The sequence below is a fragment of the Bombus bifarius genome, unplaced genomic scaffold, assembly GCF_011952205.1.
Source record: "Bombus bifarius isolate JDL3187 unplaced genomic scaffold, Bbif_JDL3187 scf7180000008166, whole genome shotgun sequence".
Classification (NCBI taxonomy): Eukaryota; Metazoa; Arthropoda; class Insecta; order Hymenoptera; family Apidae; genus Bombus; species Bombus bifarius.
Genome location: NW_022884488.1, coordinates 1,500,161 through 1,518,636, shown reverse-complemented (window position 1 = coordinate 1,518,636; position 18,476 = coordinate 1,500,161). Strand labels below are relative to the sequence as shown.

Genomic DNA, 18,476 nt, shown 5'->3' with positions numbered 1-18,476 from the left:
ACAGAATTGCGGAATAATCTTGAATATTATTATACTCGATGCGATTGGTCGGAATAAATCTATTTGTTATGTGTGTATATAAATATAAATATCATCATTAACAAACTAGAGAGAATAGAGACAAATACAAGAATTATAAATGTAGAACGAAACATATTAATAACATATCTCCACATAGTTATATAACATATATTATCGAATTAGATTTTAAATTCATGGTTTAAATATTTATATTTAATTAATATTGATTTGTTTTGTATTGTTTTCAAATTAATGTAAGAAACATGAGATAGATATGTATATGAACAAATATAAAAAGATATATACTGTTACATTTATAACCAATAAATACTTATTTTAGATACATATTAAAATATCTTTTTGTATAATTCTATTTCTCCAATCTTACAATTTTATTATTTTATGTTAAAATTTGTTAAATACATGAAATGTCTGCATTATGTGTTTACTGATAGAGGCGCTCTCTACCTTAAGATGTAATGTATGTTTACATATTTAAGAGAAATTCTTGTTCCATGGTTGATAGTGATTCGATAGCGACAAACAGTATTAAATATTAAGTAAGTAAAAGCAAAGTTTTCATTAAGCTTTAATCTTTATCGTTGAAAAATTAGAATATGGGAGAACGATACAACATTCATAGTCAGTTGGAGCATTTGCAATCAAAGTATATTGGCACAGGGCATGCTGACACAACCAAGTTTGAATGGCTTGTAAATCAGCATCGTGATTCTTGCAGTTCTTACATGGGACATTATGATCTGTTAAATTTCTTCGCTATCGCAGAAAACGAAGCAAAAGCCCGTGTTCGATTCAATCTTATGGAAAAAATGCTACAGCCTTGCGGCCCGCCTCCAGAGAAACCAGAAGATTAATCAGTTCGATAGAACGCATGTTACATACATATTGCAAAATCTATACGCGCGGTTGAAAATTTTTTTTTTATGAACTAGTAAAGTTTCTTTTTTTCTTCATCGTAGAAAACAAAAATTGGTTCCGATTAAATAATAAATTGAAATTATTTTTGTACGTGTGATAAAATGAATTTCATATATTAATAAAGTTTTAACATAACCCCTATAAATAAACATATATAAAAGCTTAATATTTGTAAGTTCTTTATTAATTTAATAAAAAATTAAAAGAAGGAAGACAAAAATATAAACTAGAAGTTAAATTATCACAGTGAAATTTCTGTTATAACATTCTATTATAACAAAGTAAACAGTGTAATATTCTGCAAAATGCCTATTCCATGTTCAAAGCAGTGTGGGAAAGGTGCTGTTCTTAAAGTAAGTTACTGTTTTAAATTCTTAATTTAAATTTAAGTGTATAATATATTACAGAAGTGTATGAAAGAAAAATTATGTCTTTAATTACAGAGACCTAAAACTGGGCATGCATTATGTAAAGAATGTTTTTTCTATGCATTTGAAAGTGAGATTCACAATACAATTACACAAGGCAAATTATTTAAACCTGGTGATAAAGTAGCTATTGGAGCATCAGGAGGAAAAGATTCTACAGTACTTGCATATGTTTTGAAAACTTTAAATGATAGATACCAATATGGAATTGATCTTTTTCTTTTGTCTATTGATGAAGGAATAACTGGTATTTCAGTAAAAAGAATTATGCTATAATGTTTAAATATTTCAGAATTTTTGTTTTAAGAAGTCTATATTTTAGGATATAGAGATGATAGTTTGAAAACTGTTCAACAGAATAAAGATGACTATGGACTCCCATTAAAAATATTATCTTACAAAGAGTTATATGGATGGACAATGGATGAAATTGTGGCAGAAGTATATATATTTACATAGAAACTTTGCATAAAAATCACTTACAGTTGTTATTTAATCTTTATTTTATTTTAGATTGGCAAAAAAAATAACTGTACATTCTGTGGTGTATTTCGAAGACAAGCGTTAGATAGAGGCGCAGCTCTTTTAGAAGTAGATTGTATTGCAACAGGCCATAATGCTGATGATATTGCAGAGACAGTTTTAATGAATATCTTAAGAGGTGATATAGCAAGATTACAAAGATGTACTTCAGTTATTACTGTAAGTTTAATTAGTATACTGCTTTCTCAAAAAAAAAAAAAAATAAAAATAAAAAAATGAAAGGTACATGTTGCATGTATATGTGAATACATGTTTCGATTAACATTTTATTTACAATATAGGCAGGAGCAGATTGTATAAGACGATGCAAGCCACTTAAATATGCATATGAAAAAGAGATAGTAATGTATGCATACTTTAAACAGTTGATATACTTTTCAACAGAATGTATATATGCACCAAATGCATACAGAGGACATGCAAGAACATATCTAAAGGATCTAGAGAAAATCAGACCCTCTTCTATATTGGATATCATTCATTCTGGTAAATAAGATTATAATTATTGTGTTAAAATTATTTCTTGATATTTATATAAATACATGATTAATATATTTTCTTTCGTAGGAGAAACATTGCAAATAAAAGAAAGTATTAAACTACCAGAACAAAGAAATTGTTCTCGTTGTGGATTTGTATCTAGCCAGGAAATTTGTAAAGCTTGCATTATGTTAGAAGGTTTAAATAGAGGACTCCCTAAACTTGGCATTGGAAAATCTACAAAAGTTAAACGAGTGATAGATTCTATAACAAACGATAAATGCAAAAACAATGAAAAGACTAAACTAAAAAATTTGGAATTTTGATGATTACTTATACCTTCAAATATATTTGTATGAATTTTAAGGATATATTATCAAAATACACAGGTTTATTAATTTGTAAATAATTTCAATTGAGATTGTACTACTTTTAATCACTTCTAATAATTATTTTATTGTTCAAAAGTATATGTTAGTGTTTCATTAGCATTTTTAGTCACTTCATATTTATTTACCTTTTCACTCTTAGATACATTAATTTTCATCAAGTAATAAAATTGATATCTATGCTGATGTTAGATAATATATGCTGCTGATTTTTGTGCAATTGGTGCCCTACAAACTGGACAATCACTAGTAATATCATCAGAGCAGTCTTCACATAAACAGACATGTCCACATGGAAGAAGAATAATCTCACGGGGATTTGTGCGACAGACAATGCATAATTGATCTTCTCTAAGATCAGTATCTCTTACTCTTTGTCGTCTTTCTTTTCGTGAAGCAGCTAAAGATTGTCTTAAATCTTCTGCTAATCTTTGTTCTGTTCTATCCTTCCAATAACGTCGAAAAACTATTCCACCAATTAACACTCCAATAGCACCGAACATTAAACATAATAATCTAAAATATAAAAAATCGATTAACAATCATATTTGAGAATTGTATAAATACAAAACTCACCTATATGTCCGTTTACGCTCGTCTAATTTCCGAAGCAAAGAACTAATTGACATGCTTGTTAAATAAAATGGTGTACCATTTAAAGGGGGTTGTAATGTAAGTGTTTTGGATTTTGTTCTTGTTAATTCACCTATACCTGTCATAACTGCTCCTTCACGAAGTAGTTCTTCAGTAGATTGTAAACCACGTTGGCGCACACCTAAGATTAATAATGAATTATAATATAATTACAACTTTTGTTATACAGTATATGAATAATTATTTTTTACCTGTGAAAAACCCCCATAAATGATCTGCAAAGGATGGTACAGTTGGTTCAAAGGTATTAGATACCACATCCAGATCTAAAATATCTGCTGATAATGGTTCTAATACTTCTACGGAGTAACTTCCATGTTGCAAAGAAAATGGTACAGTGTTATATACTTTATGAACAGTACGTTCCTGATCTGACCTACGTGCAAATAAAAATTTATTAGTTTTAAATACATATGTTTTTAATTCTATATCTTTATAACATATTTGAAACAAAAATATTACCAGAAGCCAGCAGTAGTTCTAGCTATAACATGTTCTTTGATTTTAAGCTTTTGTACAACACCAGTTAATTTTTTATTATTAATGCTATTCAATGGTTTTCCTAAGGGTTTTACAATACCCCTAATTGCTATGTAATCTATTTTATTATCAGAACTTTTATCAAGGAGTTCTCCCAATTGTTGCCCGACTTCATGAAACTCTGCACCCTGTAGAGAAACTAAACATTTTGAGATATTTTTAAGCATTAAACATGTTACTATAATTTACATCAAGATATATTGGTTAGAATATTTAAGTTATCATATGCAACGTGTAACATACTTTATTTGTAACAAAGTTAGGTATTCAATAATAATAATAGAAATACACGTGATTTACCTTGACTGCTGTAATTGCATTCTTGCAGTGAAAGTATTGTTTTAAACAAACACCGAAAATTATACTATCAATTCCGAGCGCTACTATTTCACCTAAGTAATCCATAATTAGGTTATATTTTTAAAACTCGAAGTTAAAGAATTGTCCATGTTTAGAAGTTTTATTAATTCTTGTCTAACCCATGTGGTTTCATTTCGACAGAATGTTTGAAAACTTAAAATATATAATTTTTTATTGAAAATTTAAAAATGAAAACGCACATGCGATCGTTACCTGATGTAAGAGGCAATTACATATATTATGTTGTCAAGACTGTTGTTGACCATGTGCTAAAATTGCAATTAAATTTGCATTTTTACGTTGGTCAACCTGTATGCGCGTTTAAAACTATTTTGTCAATGTCCGTTAATATCGAAATTTTATTTTTTCATATCTTTTTTATATCTTATTGTAGTGTAAGTAATTTGTAATATTTCAAAATTTACTTGATCAAGAAATGTACAAACGAATCAGGTAAAATTTTCTTGCTTAACGAAAAGAATTTTTAAATATTATTCTTTATCTCAGATTTCTTTGCTTTGTTCAGTCTAAATTGCGTTATGATTTTTACGACTTTTATACTTCATTTTTTAATTTAAAATAGTACTGAAAGTTATTAGATTTTGAAAAAGATAACCTTTATAAAAGTTATCATTGCTGCCTATATACCATATATAGTATGTATACTGTTTTTTGATTGTCAAATTGCACATTAAGCACATATTTGATAGATAAAACAATTTCCATTTTAAGTTATATCTTTTAAATTGTATTCATAAGAATATGAATGTGCATAAATATTAGTCAGTTATAATTAATCGGGGAGAAAAAATGAAAAAATTATTACGTATAGTAGAAATTGGAGAAAAGAAATTTTTATTGATAACATAGAGATGTTGAAATACGTATAAACAGTATGTATAAAAGTATAAAAAATAAATAGTGACAGCGCTGCGATTTTGCATGCCTTAATGAGAGCAAGTTCATCGTAATGTGCTCCAATCGCAATCGGAAACGCGATTACGAATTCAATGATAATAACATTACTAGTGATAATAACGATAATAATAATAATTGACATTGTACGTAATCGTACGATAAATTTCTCTAACACCCTCCCACTCATTCATACACAAATTCTCCCTATCTTCTGCTTTTATTTGAACAATTAATCGACCGGTTAAAGCTAAATGGCGGAGATCAATGCGACAACATTGTCATAAATAAAACTAGATTCCGCAATACGTGGCTTCCTCGCATGTAATACCCTAATTTTCCGTTTCGAGTATTTTTCACATTTTCTGTATTTCGAACTTATAATATCTAAGATATCTAATACTTTTTTTTCTAACAAAACATTTAACATTTTAAATACTAAACTTCGTTTTCTTATAAAGGCGCTCTACGCGTCAAAATGAGAAGACTAAAAATATTTTTCCCGAGGAAGTTGCTCACGAAAGTATTGTCAATAACACTTGTAAAAGCATTTTATGTACATATTATATGTGTTGCATGAAATATTTTGATATCTCACCAGCATTGCAATAAGACCTGGCTAGTATCAATGTATTGGTTAAGTTTGAAACAAATCTAAAAAATACGTATAGAAGTTATAAGATATCTGATCCTCTTACAAACCAAACTGATGAATTCCATTTTCTATTAATTTCTCAATTTCATTATGTAAGTGCACTTCTATAAATTTCTTCATCGCAAGGAAAGGATATATACATATAATGGTAAATCTAAAAGTATATTTGTAATATCATCACCTCTCTGTATTCTTCAATTTATGAAATTAATCAATGTGGTTCCTGAATGGCTCATTTATTGCAAACATATATTTAATAAAAACTTAGTATATCTTATCTGGAATAGCTACCTTGAATATATAATAAGCGCTAAAGATGCTCTATCTATTATTGAACATTGAGATGTATTGTGTAATATAATAATATAATAACATGTTTTTTTTGCCATTTTTACACATTTTATATGTCTGTCTTATCTATTACTTCCACACATATACATATATTTTCAGATCTGTTTCAGTTTACCAATATAATCATAATAGTTGGCTCTTGTTACAGTGTTAATGACATTTTCAAATGTTTCGTATAACATATATTCATAAAATGTTTCTGCAAGTATTTAAACGCTTTCATGTACAAGGATCGTCCTTCCCTCGAGACATAATCGCATGAATATTTCACGAACTGTTTTCGTGACCCCCTTCGGTTAAATTCTTTTTATGGCAGTCAACTCGTAATCTATGTATATGATCGTCTGCAATTGTCGGACTTGTAACGATCGCGATTGAGGTCAATCGCGTGTAGCAATATTAGAAATTATTCGAACTTCTCGCACACGTGTCCCGTTGATAGATCATTCAGGTTGCGAGGCGAGTTACACGCGCGCCCTCTTATGCAACGCTTGTACACATACACAACCCGGAAGAAGAGTTGAGTTACCGTTAAAACGAGAAAAAAATATAAAGAATCGCAGTTGTAATTGGCTCTGATTAGAGATACGGTGTAATTAGCGGAACGCTTGCAACCGAACATTTCAACCATCATATCTTTTTTCCTGCTTTTAAAGGAAGCATCTATCCATATTTGATTGTAATTTTTTTCGATTCAAGCCTAATTTAACCTAAAATGTTCTATGTATCATTTCGAAACTGAAGAAGACTGATCTTTTATCATTCTCCTTGTATCATCCATTGTAATTGTAATATCTGTTTGTTTTCATTCAATTTAAAATATTTAATCATTGTCTTGTAACAGTCTGTATAATTTAACTTTAATCGAAAGGTAAAAAGAAGACACGGCGAACTTCGAATATTTCGACATGTTTTGAAAAATAAGGAGATGCTAGATAAGACATGGTAGTCGTTATGAAGTATTCTATGTCGACATAATTTACATGATTCTGTAATGAAGTTAGAAATAGTTATCGGTTTGTCTTTTAAATTTTCTTGAAATATTTTCAACGTATATGTCGATTGCAAGCATTTGGATATTTTCGCAATACGTAGTAAAATTATATTTAAAAAAAGACTTAACCCTGCTATGATTTTCACATTTTTATATCATTTATTTCGACAAATAAAAAGATTTTTAATATTTTAAGAAAAATCTCTACCGATTCTTTTATACTTATTATCAAAAATAAAAAATCTTTTAACAATAGAAAAGAATGATTTACTTAAAAATAATCCAAAGAACATAGTAGGATTAAGAAAAGTGCCTATTGTAGATCACGTTATTGAGAATAATCAAAAGACCATGTGTACTTTAATAATTCGAAAATAAACATAAATAATCCCAAATATTTTCGTTTAATTTCCAAATCGTACAATATACTAGACAAGTTTTTGAATTTCTCTGTATGATCTTGCAATTATTTCAACCTACGAATTAAATGCCAATTTCATTACTTCATCGCGGGTGATCTGATTGATTTTTCGATCGAGTTTGAATGATGCAAAAATAAAAGTGACGTCGTAGGAGCGCGAAGAAAACGACCAACTTCGTCATTTGAACTTGTCTTTGTGCGTTGCTTTTGTAGTTCCTTAACCCTGCTGCGATCACAGAGTTTGCATATTCCAATATTACTCCTGTTTCGTTAAATAAACCTCACTTTTAACTTGTTAACCTGGTTGCACTTCAGCCAGAAATTTTTATAACTATTATAAGAGATTAGAAAATTAACAAAAATCGATCTATCATGCTTTCTTCGCGCAATTCTTATACATATAATTTATTTGTAGCAAACATGAAATTATACCTAAACAAATATAGAATTACTAAATAAGAGATTATTATGTAAATGATTCATTTCCCCCTATTAACAGGTTAATACCTTAAAAAAGATTCTGACATTAAATTAAAAATAGAAATTATGCATATCAATAACGACTCCTTTATATTTTATTATAACTTTGAGAAATTTTCTATATTTAAAAAATTGTTTATTCTAAAGAAATCACGAGTGAGTCGAAGAAAGGACGCAGCAGGGTTAAAAATGGCGTTGTAGATCTCGAGGGATAACGAATAACGAGCACAGTGTACGAAAATATGGCAGTTTCTTTCTTCTTTCAACTAGTTAGGACGAGTCGAGCGCAGAAATCAACGTATACACGGGTTAATAAGCTGGAAGGATTAGAAGGATTATCAAATTTCAATTATTCACCTGATCAGGCAGTGATTGGATAAACAATTCGTTTAAAGTGTTAAAAGCACTTAATGGAAACACGCGATTCATTCTAATTCTTTGCTCGTCCCTCGAAAGAGATCGAGCTTGGATTTACACGTTATTTGCATCTTGTTAATCTTTCACTCGACTTAAAGAAAGGAGAAAGTAAAGTTCCTTGATTGGCACCCATACAACGGGTTTACTTCAAAAGCACACGCGAAAAGATTGTCTCTAGTTCTAATTTCAGTTCGCTTCACGAACTTCATCACAGAGAACATTGCTTCTCAGTTGAACCTACATCGGAGTGTACGATGAGATTTCTCATAATCGTTTTTGCTTTTCTCCCTCGCTGGTATCTTTAAGTCCCTATTAATTGCTTTAATTAATTGTTCATCGACTTCGTTTTTCTTCGCCCACACTCACAAAGATAGAGAGTTTCTCTTTAAATATTCGTTAACAATGCGTTGAAATTTTCCCTCTCGGGGATTTCTTATGAACTCGATTTTCGTCGAGCGTCGTAGAGATTCGAAGCTTCTTCTCGTGCTTTCTCGTTCCTAGATGCAATTAATAATTCGAGAAGATTGTTTGTTCCTTCTACCATGAACAAGAATCTTCTTCGTCCTTTCAAAGACTCATCATACGTATATTCAAATTATCCTCAAGTAAAGTTACACAAAATTCAAACAACATGTCTTATGAAGAGTATTTTCTCTATCACGAACAGATATCTTGTTTGTCCTTTCAACTATTCACGATGCTTAAAATATCTGCAGGATCCGAGCAACATGTTTGTCAAGCTTATCTTCGTCATGAGCAAGAGTTTTATTCGTCCTTTCGAGTGTTCACGATACTTAAAACGTTCTCAAAGTTCAACCAACACGTTACACATTCATTAAGCTCGTCCTACATTCTTTCTTGATCCACAGCTCGTTTTCAACGAACCCTGCACATGGATCAGCAGACGATTGTCAAAATGTCCCCGGTTAAAGGGGAATACCAACGAGGAAGCTTCGACAAATCTTTCAGGAGCGACACAATACACTATATCTTCTTCTTCTTCTTTGTCGTTTCGATCTTGATTCGGTCGCAATCCTCTGTTCGAGGAACTCTTTGGGAAAACCTTAGGCTGGAGCCTCGACCACGGGTCTATGAATCGGCACGGATATCACGTAGATGTCCAATTTTTCTCCGGCTGTTTTGTCCACGATTTCACCGTAATTTACGGAATCGTATGGCGGTGGTGCGAATAAATGATACGGCGGAGGCGGTGTTTCTGTTACTACAGGTCCGTTTATTGCTTCAGCTCGTTGAGCATAGGGGACTGTTAACGGTCGTCCACCACGACGACAACACCATTCTGAACAACTGACGATTAGGAAAAAGGCGACTAAACCTCCGAAGGATCCGATGTACCACACGATCGACCATGGGTCTAGAGGAGTTTGACCGTCATTGTCCACTGAAACAAAAAGAAATCCGCCTGTGAAAAAAGGAACGGACGAGTTAATAAAATGTTTATAATAATCCTTTATAGCAAGATGCACAGCTTAAAAGAATTAGAGGATTTGTTAGGTGAACATGATTTTAATACTATGATACTGTGATAATATACCTAAGGTTCTATTGCTTCACCCAAGAGAATAAGAACAAAGAATATCTGTGATGATATTTTCCGATCTTTTCCAAGTCGCGACCTCTTTTTATAACGGTTAGAAAATTTGCAAAACCCATGCAAATAAAGAGATATTTTTGACAAAGGATTTATGTAATATATTTACATATATGCAATCAGCGGCAATCCCATAGAAAGTTTATTGAAAAATAAAATTATATTAATACATGTAATTTATGAGTAGGATTTAATTTTGATGGGGATTTTAAAGGATGCGTATTGTGTGTATAGGATGTGATAAATTTTACATGATTTTCATTTATGTAATTAGCTGTATAATAATTTTACTTTTTCATATGTGTATCGTTTAAGTTTCGACTGGTTTCATTTTGGGGAAACAGGTAATTTTAGAATATGTTAAATTTTAGAAATGCACGTAATAAAATAACATGCACGCGATCTGAAACGTATATGTAGGTATATACGTAAATCTAAAGCAATAGATTACAGACAGATACACAGGAGAGGCAGTTATTGGTTTACTCTGCTGACGTCTTTCGTTATGGTACCATTTGGAGAATTAGTTTACTGCAATAAATTCCTTAATGATTTACGCTAAATCAATGCTGGAATTGATTTATTTCAATCACTAGCTGCTTGTACGTAAGATCTTATGCAAATTATATTCGGTGATTCACGATTAAATAATCAGTTTCTATTAATACGTTCGACTAACCATTTGAAAACATAAATAATAATCAATTATGCGTCTGATGTCTCACATTGATAATCAACTGACTGAAGGAGAAATCAAATGTCATTCGTATTAATATTCATTCTTTGAATTTAAACAAATTTTTGTGATAAGTTCGATCAACAATTTCAGCATACTTCTACAAAAGAATTTCTTGAGAATATGGGTGTTATTCCAAAAAGAAAAAGGTTATATATTTTTCTCTCTTTTACTTTTTATCGTCAAAGACAATATAAGTGGAATATTCAATTTCAAACAAATTAAAATAATATAAAATTATTTCTGGGAGAGAAAGAGAGAGAGGGAACTGAAGAAGAACTGAAATAGAACTGACTATACGAAAAAAATTGTATTGGTCGAAAGAAGATACTAGAAAGATAAAAAAAGAAGTCCAAAGAATGTACGAGGCTGAAATTTTGAGTAAACGAAGGCATCAAATTTGGTCACGAATGATCAGAAATGTTTCGTGTAAGATCCTGCTACGATGATGGAATATAAATTACGAGAAAAATTTTCGAGATAATAAAGCCTTTAAAATCGGCAAACGAATTTTTATGCGTGACACTAACGATCGTGTTGCGTAAATTTGTGCTATTAAATATGTACGTGGAATGATGGATACAAGATTTATATGCAAACGAGCGGTTGCCTGATCGTATTGTTAACTCGTTGATACGCACTGTTGGGTCACAGAAGATACTAATAAAATGCTGCGCATAAAATTAGAATCGTGTCTTGCGTTGGTTAAAACCTTAAGATTGTTAAGTAATTGGGAGATCATTAGTTTGTTGATTTTATCTGTTCACTGAGAATCCGGTGTCTTACAGATGGTTTATTGTATGATTGAAACGGTCAAGTGACTTGAGATAATTAAAGTATGGAAGAATTAATTTATTTCTCCCTTTTAAAATGTGTTCCCTCTCATTGCTCCGAGGCATTTATATCGTCAAACTAAAAAACACATGTAGAATCGAATATCCTACCAAAATGTGATTTAGAATCTACTATCTCCAACTTCTTGAATCATTTCAAGCAATCTAAATTTGTGCTATTAAATATGTACGTAGAGTGATGGATACAAGATTTATGTACAACCCTAAAATAAATGCTAACATTTGATAAATAGTGATTAGATTTATTATCATCTGTTTCAATGATTATCGTGCTTTATATATACTGCAAGAAACAAGAATATGCTTATAATTTAATTTACAATTTATAATTTTCTGTAATACTACACGATCTGATATTTATACTTTTCAATTATTATTTTATATCCTTATTCTCGTACTATATCTATTGCTTTGCGAATTTATAATAGTTCTCGATTCTCAATTTTTCCATTAAAAGTGAAAGATTATAACTGGTCATAATTTTTCCCTCGTAAGTAAAAGAAATTCATTTTAATGTACATTAATCAACACGTAAGCAATCGAGTATTATTAATTGTTTTTCTGTCAGAATCAAATAAAAATTTAGCTTATACTAAACACAGTATAGAAAATAATAGTATAAGAGATGTATAGATTCCTCTATTAGAATTAATTGTATCCACGATATTCTCGAATTAAATGTTTCGTCACTTGTATCGCGTTTCTACTATTTAAACCAATAGAAGAAATCATTTTCGCCCTTCTGACTTTCTCAATTAAGATCCGTAAAGATGAATCACTACTTACCGAGAGACGGGTCTTTCCCTTTATTCCTTTCTTCTTTCTCGTTCGATTCAGACTCGAACTCGATCACATAGAGCGTTTGCCCATCGTCACCATCATCGTTTCTCAAATCGACCGGCTGTTGGTGGTTGTTATTAACTTTATGAATCACCTCGTTGGTCTCCAATCGTGACTGAACGCTAGTGACATCGTAACTCGGCGCTCCGTGAACTGCAATAAGACAATACGTATATGAATTTAACAGAAGTACAATGTAGAAGCGACAGAGGTTAACAATTGGAAAATTAAAATTAACTGTTGGAACTGTCGCGAACGCCTTCGTAATATATAACTCGAAACAATTGAGGATTGTACCGAATAACTGGGAATTGAGGCTGTACTCAAGGATCTATTTAACTAAATTTTGATCAATCTTAATTTAGCTTCATTGGGAAGTTCAGAGAAATACTCGTCTGAAAAGTTTGAAATTTTTACTTGATTGTACCACTACAGATAGAAATTTTATTATTGTAGATACTTGGAATTAAAATTTTATTTAATGATATAAAATAATTAAAAATCTATTGTGTGAATGAAAATAGATTTAAGATTATTTAAATTTAAATAGAGAAATATTGTTAATAGAATAAGTAGAAAAATTCGTGCAGTGTAATATTTCTAAGACATTAAATCGTAAGATATGGTTTTCAATGGAATATGTTAATATTAATATTAATAGTAAATAAAGACTCAGATATATACCTGAAATATTAAAAATTCTTAATAAATATAAATTGAAGTTTTCAGTTTAATATTCATACAGATATTCAACTTTTTCACTCTAACCACAAACTCGGTATTATTTCTTACAAATTTCTAGAAATTTGTATTTCTGTAGGAATTCGAAGTCTCTATACTTCCTTAATACTGATATAATTGATTAACTTTCAGAATGCGGAAGATTATGTAAATTTCCTATTTTACAATTTCTATTTTTCAATACACACATGCATATCTTATATACAACATACACACGATATATTAACGTAAAAGAAAATTACATAATGTCACGAACCGAAGAACCAAGGTACTTCAAATAATCAAATCATATTACTCTAACGATAAAGAAAGAAAAAGGAAGGAAAACTTACGAGATAAAAAAGAATTAGCTATTGATTGGCTACTAACGAATGACAACGAGTATTTCACGTGTCACACGTTGTTAATGGGGGGGCAATATATCGTTCAAGACGTGAATGTTGCCTCAACGGCGCCAGATTTGTCCCAATTCACTGACAAACACGTTTCCTCTATCTTGTCATCTGCAAATATCTTCTAAGATTTTGGGATCAACTACGATTTAAGATCACGGATTCACGTGAACGAAATTTTCGAGTGTTCAAAACGTTTTTACGTTACATTGTTACAGTTTTACATTTTATGCTTGTCTTCTTTCTCTCTTTTTTTGCAGCAACAGCGTGTCGTTGAAATGGTTTAGTACTTGGTCGAATTTAATTGTAAGGTTCGATAAAGCGATGATTAATTTTTGGCAGATTTCATCGGTTTCTTCATATTTCTTTTCGATTTTTAATGGACAGGAAAAGCATATTAAGAATACGTTATTTTTATGCTCTATGTAATTGTTAAGAACGGTATTAATCATTCTTATCGTGAAAAGAAATATGATTATCTGTACGTGCTCAAGAAGAAATAAAAATTTTGCGCATATGCTGCTTCCAATGCACGTTTCTTATGATAATCTTATCTATATATAACATTGAAATTAAGGAAAAAGGGACATTTCAAATTCGTACATTAAATAGGAATTTTATTCAGTATAGTTTATTTCGATGGATTTATTTAAGATTAGGAGTGAATGAGGAACGATGTTTAATTTGCGATTAAAGTATAATATAATTATAATTAAAAGTATTAGGTTGTCTCAAAAGTTTCTTTCGTTTCATAAGGAAATAATAAACGCACAACATTTTTTTGTTTTATATTATTTTATTGAATTATGTGTGATCCATTTCCATTTTGTTCTATTATTTCCTTATAAAACGAAAGAAACTTTTACGACAATCTAACACATATGATAGACGTGAAAGACATTCGTACATTCTTTAAGATAGATCGACTTTTCAAAAATTGGGCCAGATTTGAGCTTTTTCTGAGAAGTTAGAAGAATTAGTCTACTAGACGACGTGGAAAAAGTTCTTGAGGAGGTTGCAGTCGATCGGACTCGCGAAGAAAATAGTAAAAGTAACTTTTTACAAATTTTTCATTTGAGCCTATAGTGAAAATTTCAAAAGTAGATTTTCCAGATTTTATGTTATATACATGCTGAACATTTTGTTGAAATTCCGTTTGAAAGAATGTGCGAATGCTTTTACACCCACAGTGTATCAATTAACGCGATCGGTTACAACACTTGGTATCGCAACTCACTTACGTTTCTCTCGCTGAGCAACCGTTAAACTCCGCGCACGACTTTCGACTTTCTTCAGCAATTCGACTCTTGATTTTTTAGTTTATTTTATTTTCGATTCGACTCTACCGATTAGCCTGGTCGTGGTCGCGGTCATCCAGTCGCGGTTGCCTGGTCGCGTATCGTCGCGATGCGCGTATGATAGATACTGAATATATGAACATGTATAAACATATATGAACATATCAATGGAGGCGTTCACACAACGATTTTCCTGAAACGCACTGTCGTGATACTCATTTCGTGTATCTTGGCAAGGATACTTTTCGTATGAAGGGAACAGACGAAACATTAAAACAAGTGGCGACATTCACACGGAAAGCAATTCACGATACATGTATCGCGATACGCGTATCTCCGTGTGAAAGCAGCCTAACGGTTTGGCAACGGTTCCGCAATGGTTTTCACCTTCGACTCGTTGACTGCTTCTTACACGCACAGCCACTCACAGATGCATCCGCTTTCTACATCTATACATATATCAAGATACATTTCACTGTGAAATCGTATGTTTTTCTTCTTTGTATGCTTTTTTAGCAATACATTACCGAACAAAATTTTTAATCAACATATTGCATTGTATGTAACGCATTAGTATGATTTTATATGTGCACAATCATATTTCTGTCTCAATAACAATCAATATTAATCTCGTCAATTTCGTTAATCTCGAATCAGATAGAAGGTCGTTCCAATCAAAAAAATGATTGATAAAATAAATTATCGTTTCTCTTAGTCTCAAATTACCACTTTTGTTTATCTTGTCACTAATGTTAAAAACAATTGCAATCGTTATTGATAAATCATTGTGGAAATAAAAAGGAGAGACTTGTCAAGTACCAATATTTTAAAATATATCGTTATGGATAGCATGTTTTTTGAAAAGACAAATATAGACTGAATATGAAAAAAAAGAAGATGAAATAAGAAGTTATATCCAATTACTTCCTACGTTCTTCGATGTGAATGAAATAAAGTCACGGCATCAGTTACGAAACCTAATTTCATTTAAAATGATGTCGCGAAATTATCAAGTGGCTTCTACGGTTGATCGCAAGAGTATCGTAGTTACGTCAAGTGTGCAGTACATCTTACTCAAAGCAAAATATAAATTAATATTCTAAATTTAAATACATAAATCGCTAAATATGGAATCAGTGACATGAATGAATAATAAGATAATAATTTGAGAAATGAGAGCTATTAAGTATACACGTATACGAATCAGTAAGATAAAAATAATTTAAGAATTTAAAAATTGGCTATAAAATATTTAAAATATTACAAACAAAACCTTTTTTACTATTATTTCCAACCATTCTGTACACATGAGAAATGCCACGATTTTTATTCAATTTTCTTATAATTTTTTTAAGATATCGACGAGAAAGAAGATTTTACGTTTTTCCAAAGGGTGATTTTACCCTATAAAGCCACACTATAGCACGATTTATTCTACTTGGGCAGATACTTTCATAGTTCTTTAAATTCTCGTATTCAAACATATAATACCAAAACAAATAATTTTGTGATCAACGTGTATGATACTGTCCATTAGCAATTTTCTTTTCAATATACTCGAGAAGGATCGAAGTGTCACGAGAAATAGGGAAAGGAAAAAACGTTTCGTTCTGTAAACACAGATGAAAAATTTACGTCTACCCTGACACGATTATTTCCTATTAATTACTACGTTGTACATAAATGTAGTACTATTAGATGATTCAATCTTACGTAGTTAACGATCACCTGATGGAAACGGCTCGAATGATATTCACTTTGAGATTATAGTAGAATGTATATATTGATTGTGAGTGGTACGAGTTCTAAGTACGATATTCTCGTACTCTCGTATTCTCGTGACTCTGATTCTCACGAGTACGCAGTTAAAACGTAAAACAGTGAAATTGTGTTCCCGAGACGATTCCTTGATCAGTCTTTAATGGATTGACATACCACAGATATCTTATAAGATATGTGTAGCTGATTGTCTCATTTTTCCTTAGAAGTACCATACATATTCCTTTATTTGGTAAGTTCATTTACTGGCGGTATTATTCGATATTAAATTTAACTAATTACTGCATGTATTTTCTTGCTCTATGAACTCATTTTCTTATACAAAATTCCATGTCCAAATATGTTTGAGCGATGGTGTATAAATTTTTAAAATACAAATTTGATATATTGTAAGTGAAAATGATCTATTGGTAGCGTCTGGTTACTAAAAACTGAATTCACTTGATTTTCTTTCTTTTTCGTGACTCAGATCACAATAACGTAATAACATGTCCGTGTCTCTGTTTTACCACCCACGTATACACGTTCGACACGAAAATACACAATAAAAAGGTAATGTAATTGGACAATAAAAACAAGATTCGCTTCATTTTTCTCTTTTTTCGCGATTCACATTCTAATAATACTAATAATATATTTGTGTCTTTATTTTGCCATCGCGCAACACAAATTTAATATATGTATCGTAAGTTAAATAGTAAGTAAAAGTATCCAATAGCAAGCACAATTCCTGGCTAATAAAAATATGATCCGTTTTTTTTTCTTTTACTTCCATCCTTTTCTTTTTCATGACGAACAAAGTTGAAGCTTATGTAACTTTCATTGTGCCAACGTCGATATACCAGCGCAGAACAGGTCGGCACCAGGATTTTCCATATTCAGGTTGTTTCATTTCCTTCGAAGGAAAAAGGCGTACGTGATCCACGAAACGTTCACGTTTTACGTGGAACCGCTTATACAGGCCTTTTTCCCCACTTAACGCGAGGCGATTCACCACGGTTTTACGTACATTCCGTGTACGATGCAGTCTTAATCATCGGCGACCTTCGGGAATACGATTACAGGAGATGGCCTGACGAGAAATTGGCGAGGACTTGCATCGTCTCCAATATGCCGTCAGGCAAATTGAACAGCTTGGATAAGATTTTGCCTCTTCTTGAATCTTCCGATTCTTCTTTTTTCGCTTTACCCTTCTCCTTGTCTTGTCTTTCTCTTTTGCCATTATTAACGAAGTTTTTAGCTTTCTAGATATAGATTGTTTTTTATGTCACATATAGGGATTCTTCTCTTCATTTCATTTTTCTCTTTTGCAACAATTACTACTCGGGTCTTTGATTTTTTAGACATAGACAGTTCTATGCGACACGTATTAATATCGACGAAACGTTTAAAATTGGCAACGCATGCTGTGAGCTAAATACGATTTTGGTCATCTTCTAAGGATCGTGGACAATTAACAAAGAAAGACCTTTGGAAACAGATCTCCGATCGTTTCAACTACATATATTTTAGAAACATTCTACGTTTCTCATCTCGAAGCAAACTCTCTTAATGTTATATCAAATTATTGTACAATTACCATGTACCATGCTTTTATAAATCAAGAAAAAGAAGTTATTTCTTGACAAAATTGTTTA

At 31.2% G+C, this 18,476-nt stretch overlaps 4 protein-coding genes across 5 annotated transcripts in view; 2 read left to right on the top strand and 2 right to left on the bottom strand.

The window, feature by feature from the left end:
• The first annotated feature begins 474 nt into the window (after positions 1–474).
• Positions 475–930, top strand: LOC117209199 (splicing factor 3B subunit 5). Its single transcript, XM_033450905.1, has one exon. The coding sequence runs from the start codon at positions 639–641 to the stop codon at positions 894–896; it is 258 nt and encodes an 85-aa protein (XP_033306796.1). The 5' UTR covers positions 475–638; the 3' UTR covers positions 897–930.
• A 168-nt stretch (positions 931–1,098) lies between these two features.
• LOC117209197 (cytoplasmic tRNA 2-thiolation protein 1) lies at positions 1,099–2,881 on the top strand. Its single transcript, XM_033450903.1, has 6 exons — positions 1,099–1,313; positions 1,404–1,635; positions 1,711–1,829; positions 1,902–2,090; positions 2,213–2,417; positions 2,499–2,881. The coding sequence occupies exons 1-6, from the start codon at positions 1,266–1,268 to the stop codon at positions 2,735–2,737; spliced, it is 1,032 nt and encodes a 343-aa protein (XP_033306794.1). The 5' UTR covers positions 1,099–1,265; the 3' UTR covers positions 2,738–2,881.
• LOC117209198 (mitochondrial E3 ubiquitin protein ligase 1) lies at positions 2,842–4,626 on the bottom strand. Its single transcript, XM_033450904.1, has 5 exons — positions 4,295–4,626; positions 3,917–4,122; positions 3,646–3,830; positions 3,377–3,575; positions 2,842–3,316 (listed from the first exon to the last, which is right to left on the bottom strand). The coding sequence occupies exons 1-5, from the start codon at positions 4,397–4,399 to the stop codon at positions 2,989–2,991; spliced, it is 1,023 nt and encodes a 340-aa protein (XP_033306795.1). The 5' UTR covers positions 4,400–4,626; the 3' UTR covers positions 2,842–2,988.
• Positions 4,627–7,657: 3,031 nt separating this feature from the next.
• Positions 7,658–18,476, bottom strand: part of LOC117209173 — a 31,637-nt gene continuing 20,818 nt past the window's right edge. Inside the window, exons 2-3 of one of the 2 annotated variants that reach the window (XM_033450867.1) lie at positions 12,576–12,782; positions 7,658–10,010 (exon numbers count right to left, since the gene is read on the bottom strand). In XM_033450867.1, the coding sequence (XP_033306758.1) occupies positions 9,652–10,010; positions 12,576–12,782 (566 nt within the window). In that variant the 3' untranslated portion in view covers positions 7,658–9,651. The remainder of the gene's footprint in view (positions 10,011–12,575; positions 12,783–18,476) is intronic. The other variant, XM_033450868.1, reaches the window with a different exon arrangement.

Coding starts and splice junctions, on each gene's coding strand:
- LOC117209199 (XM_033450905.1), top strand. CDS start 639: ATGGGAGAACGATACAACATTCATAGTCAGTTGGAGCATTTGCAATCA.
- LOC117209197 (XM_033450903.1), top strand. CDS start 1,266: ATGCCTATTCCATGTTCAAAGCAGTGTGGGAAAGGTGCTGTTCTTAAA. Junction 1,314..1,403: donor GGAAAGGTGCTGTTCTTAAA/GTAAGTTACTGT, acceptor CTTTAATTACAG/AGACCTAAAACTGGGCATGC. Junction 1,636..1,710: donor TATTGATGAAGGAATAACTG/GTATTTCAGTAA, acceptor TCTATATTTTAG/GATATAGAGATGATAGTTTG.
- LOC117209198 (XM_033450904.1), bottom strand. CDS start 4,399: ATGGATTACTTAGGTGAAATAGTAGCGCTCGGAATTGATAGTATAATT. Junction 4,123..4,294: donor ATGCAATTACAGCAGTCAAG/GTAAATCACGTG, acceptor GTTTCTCTACAG/GGTGCAGAGTTTCATGAAGT. Junction 3,317..3,376: donor GAGCGTAAACGGACATATAG/GTGAGTTTTGTA, acceptor TTTATATTTTAG/ATTATTATGTTTAATGTTCG.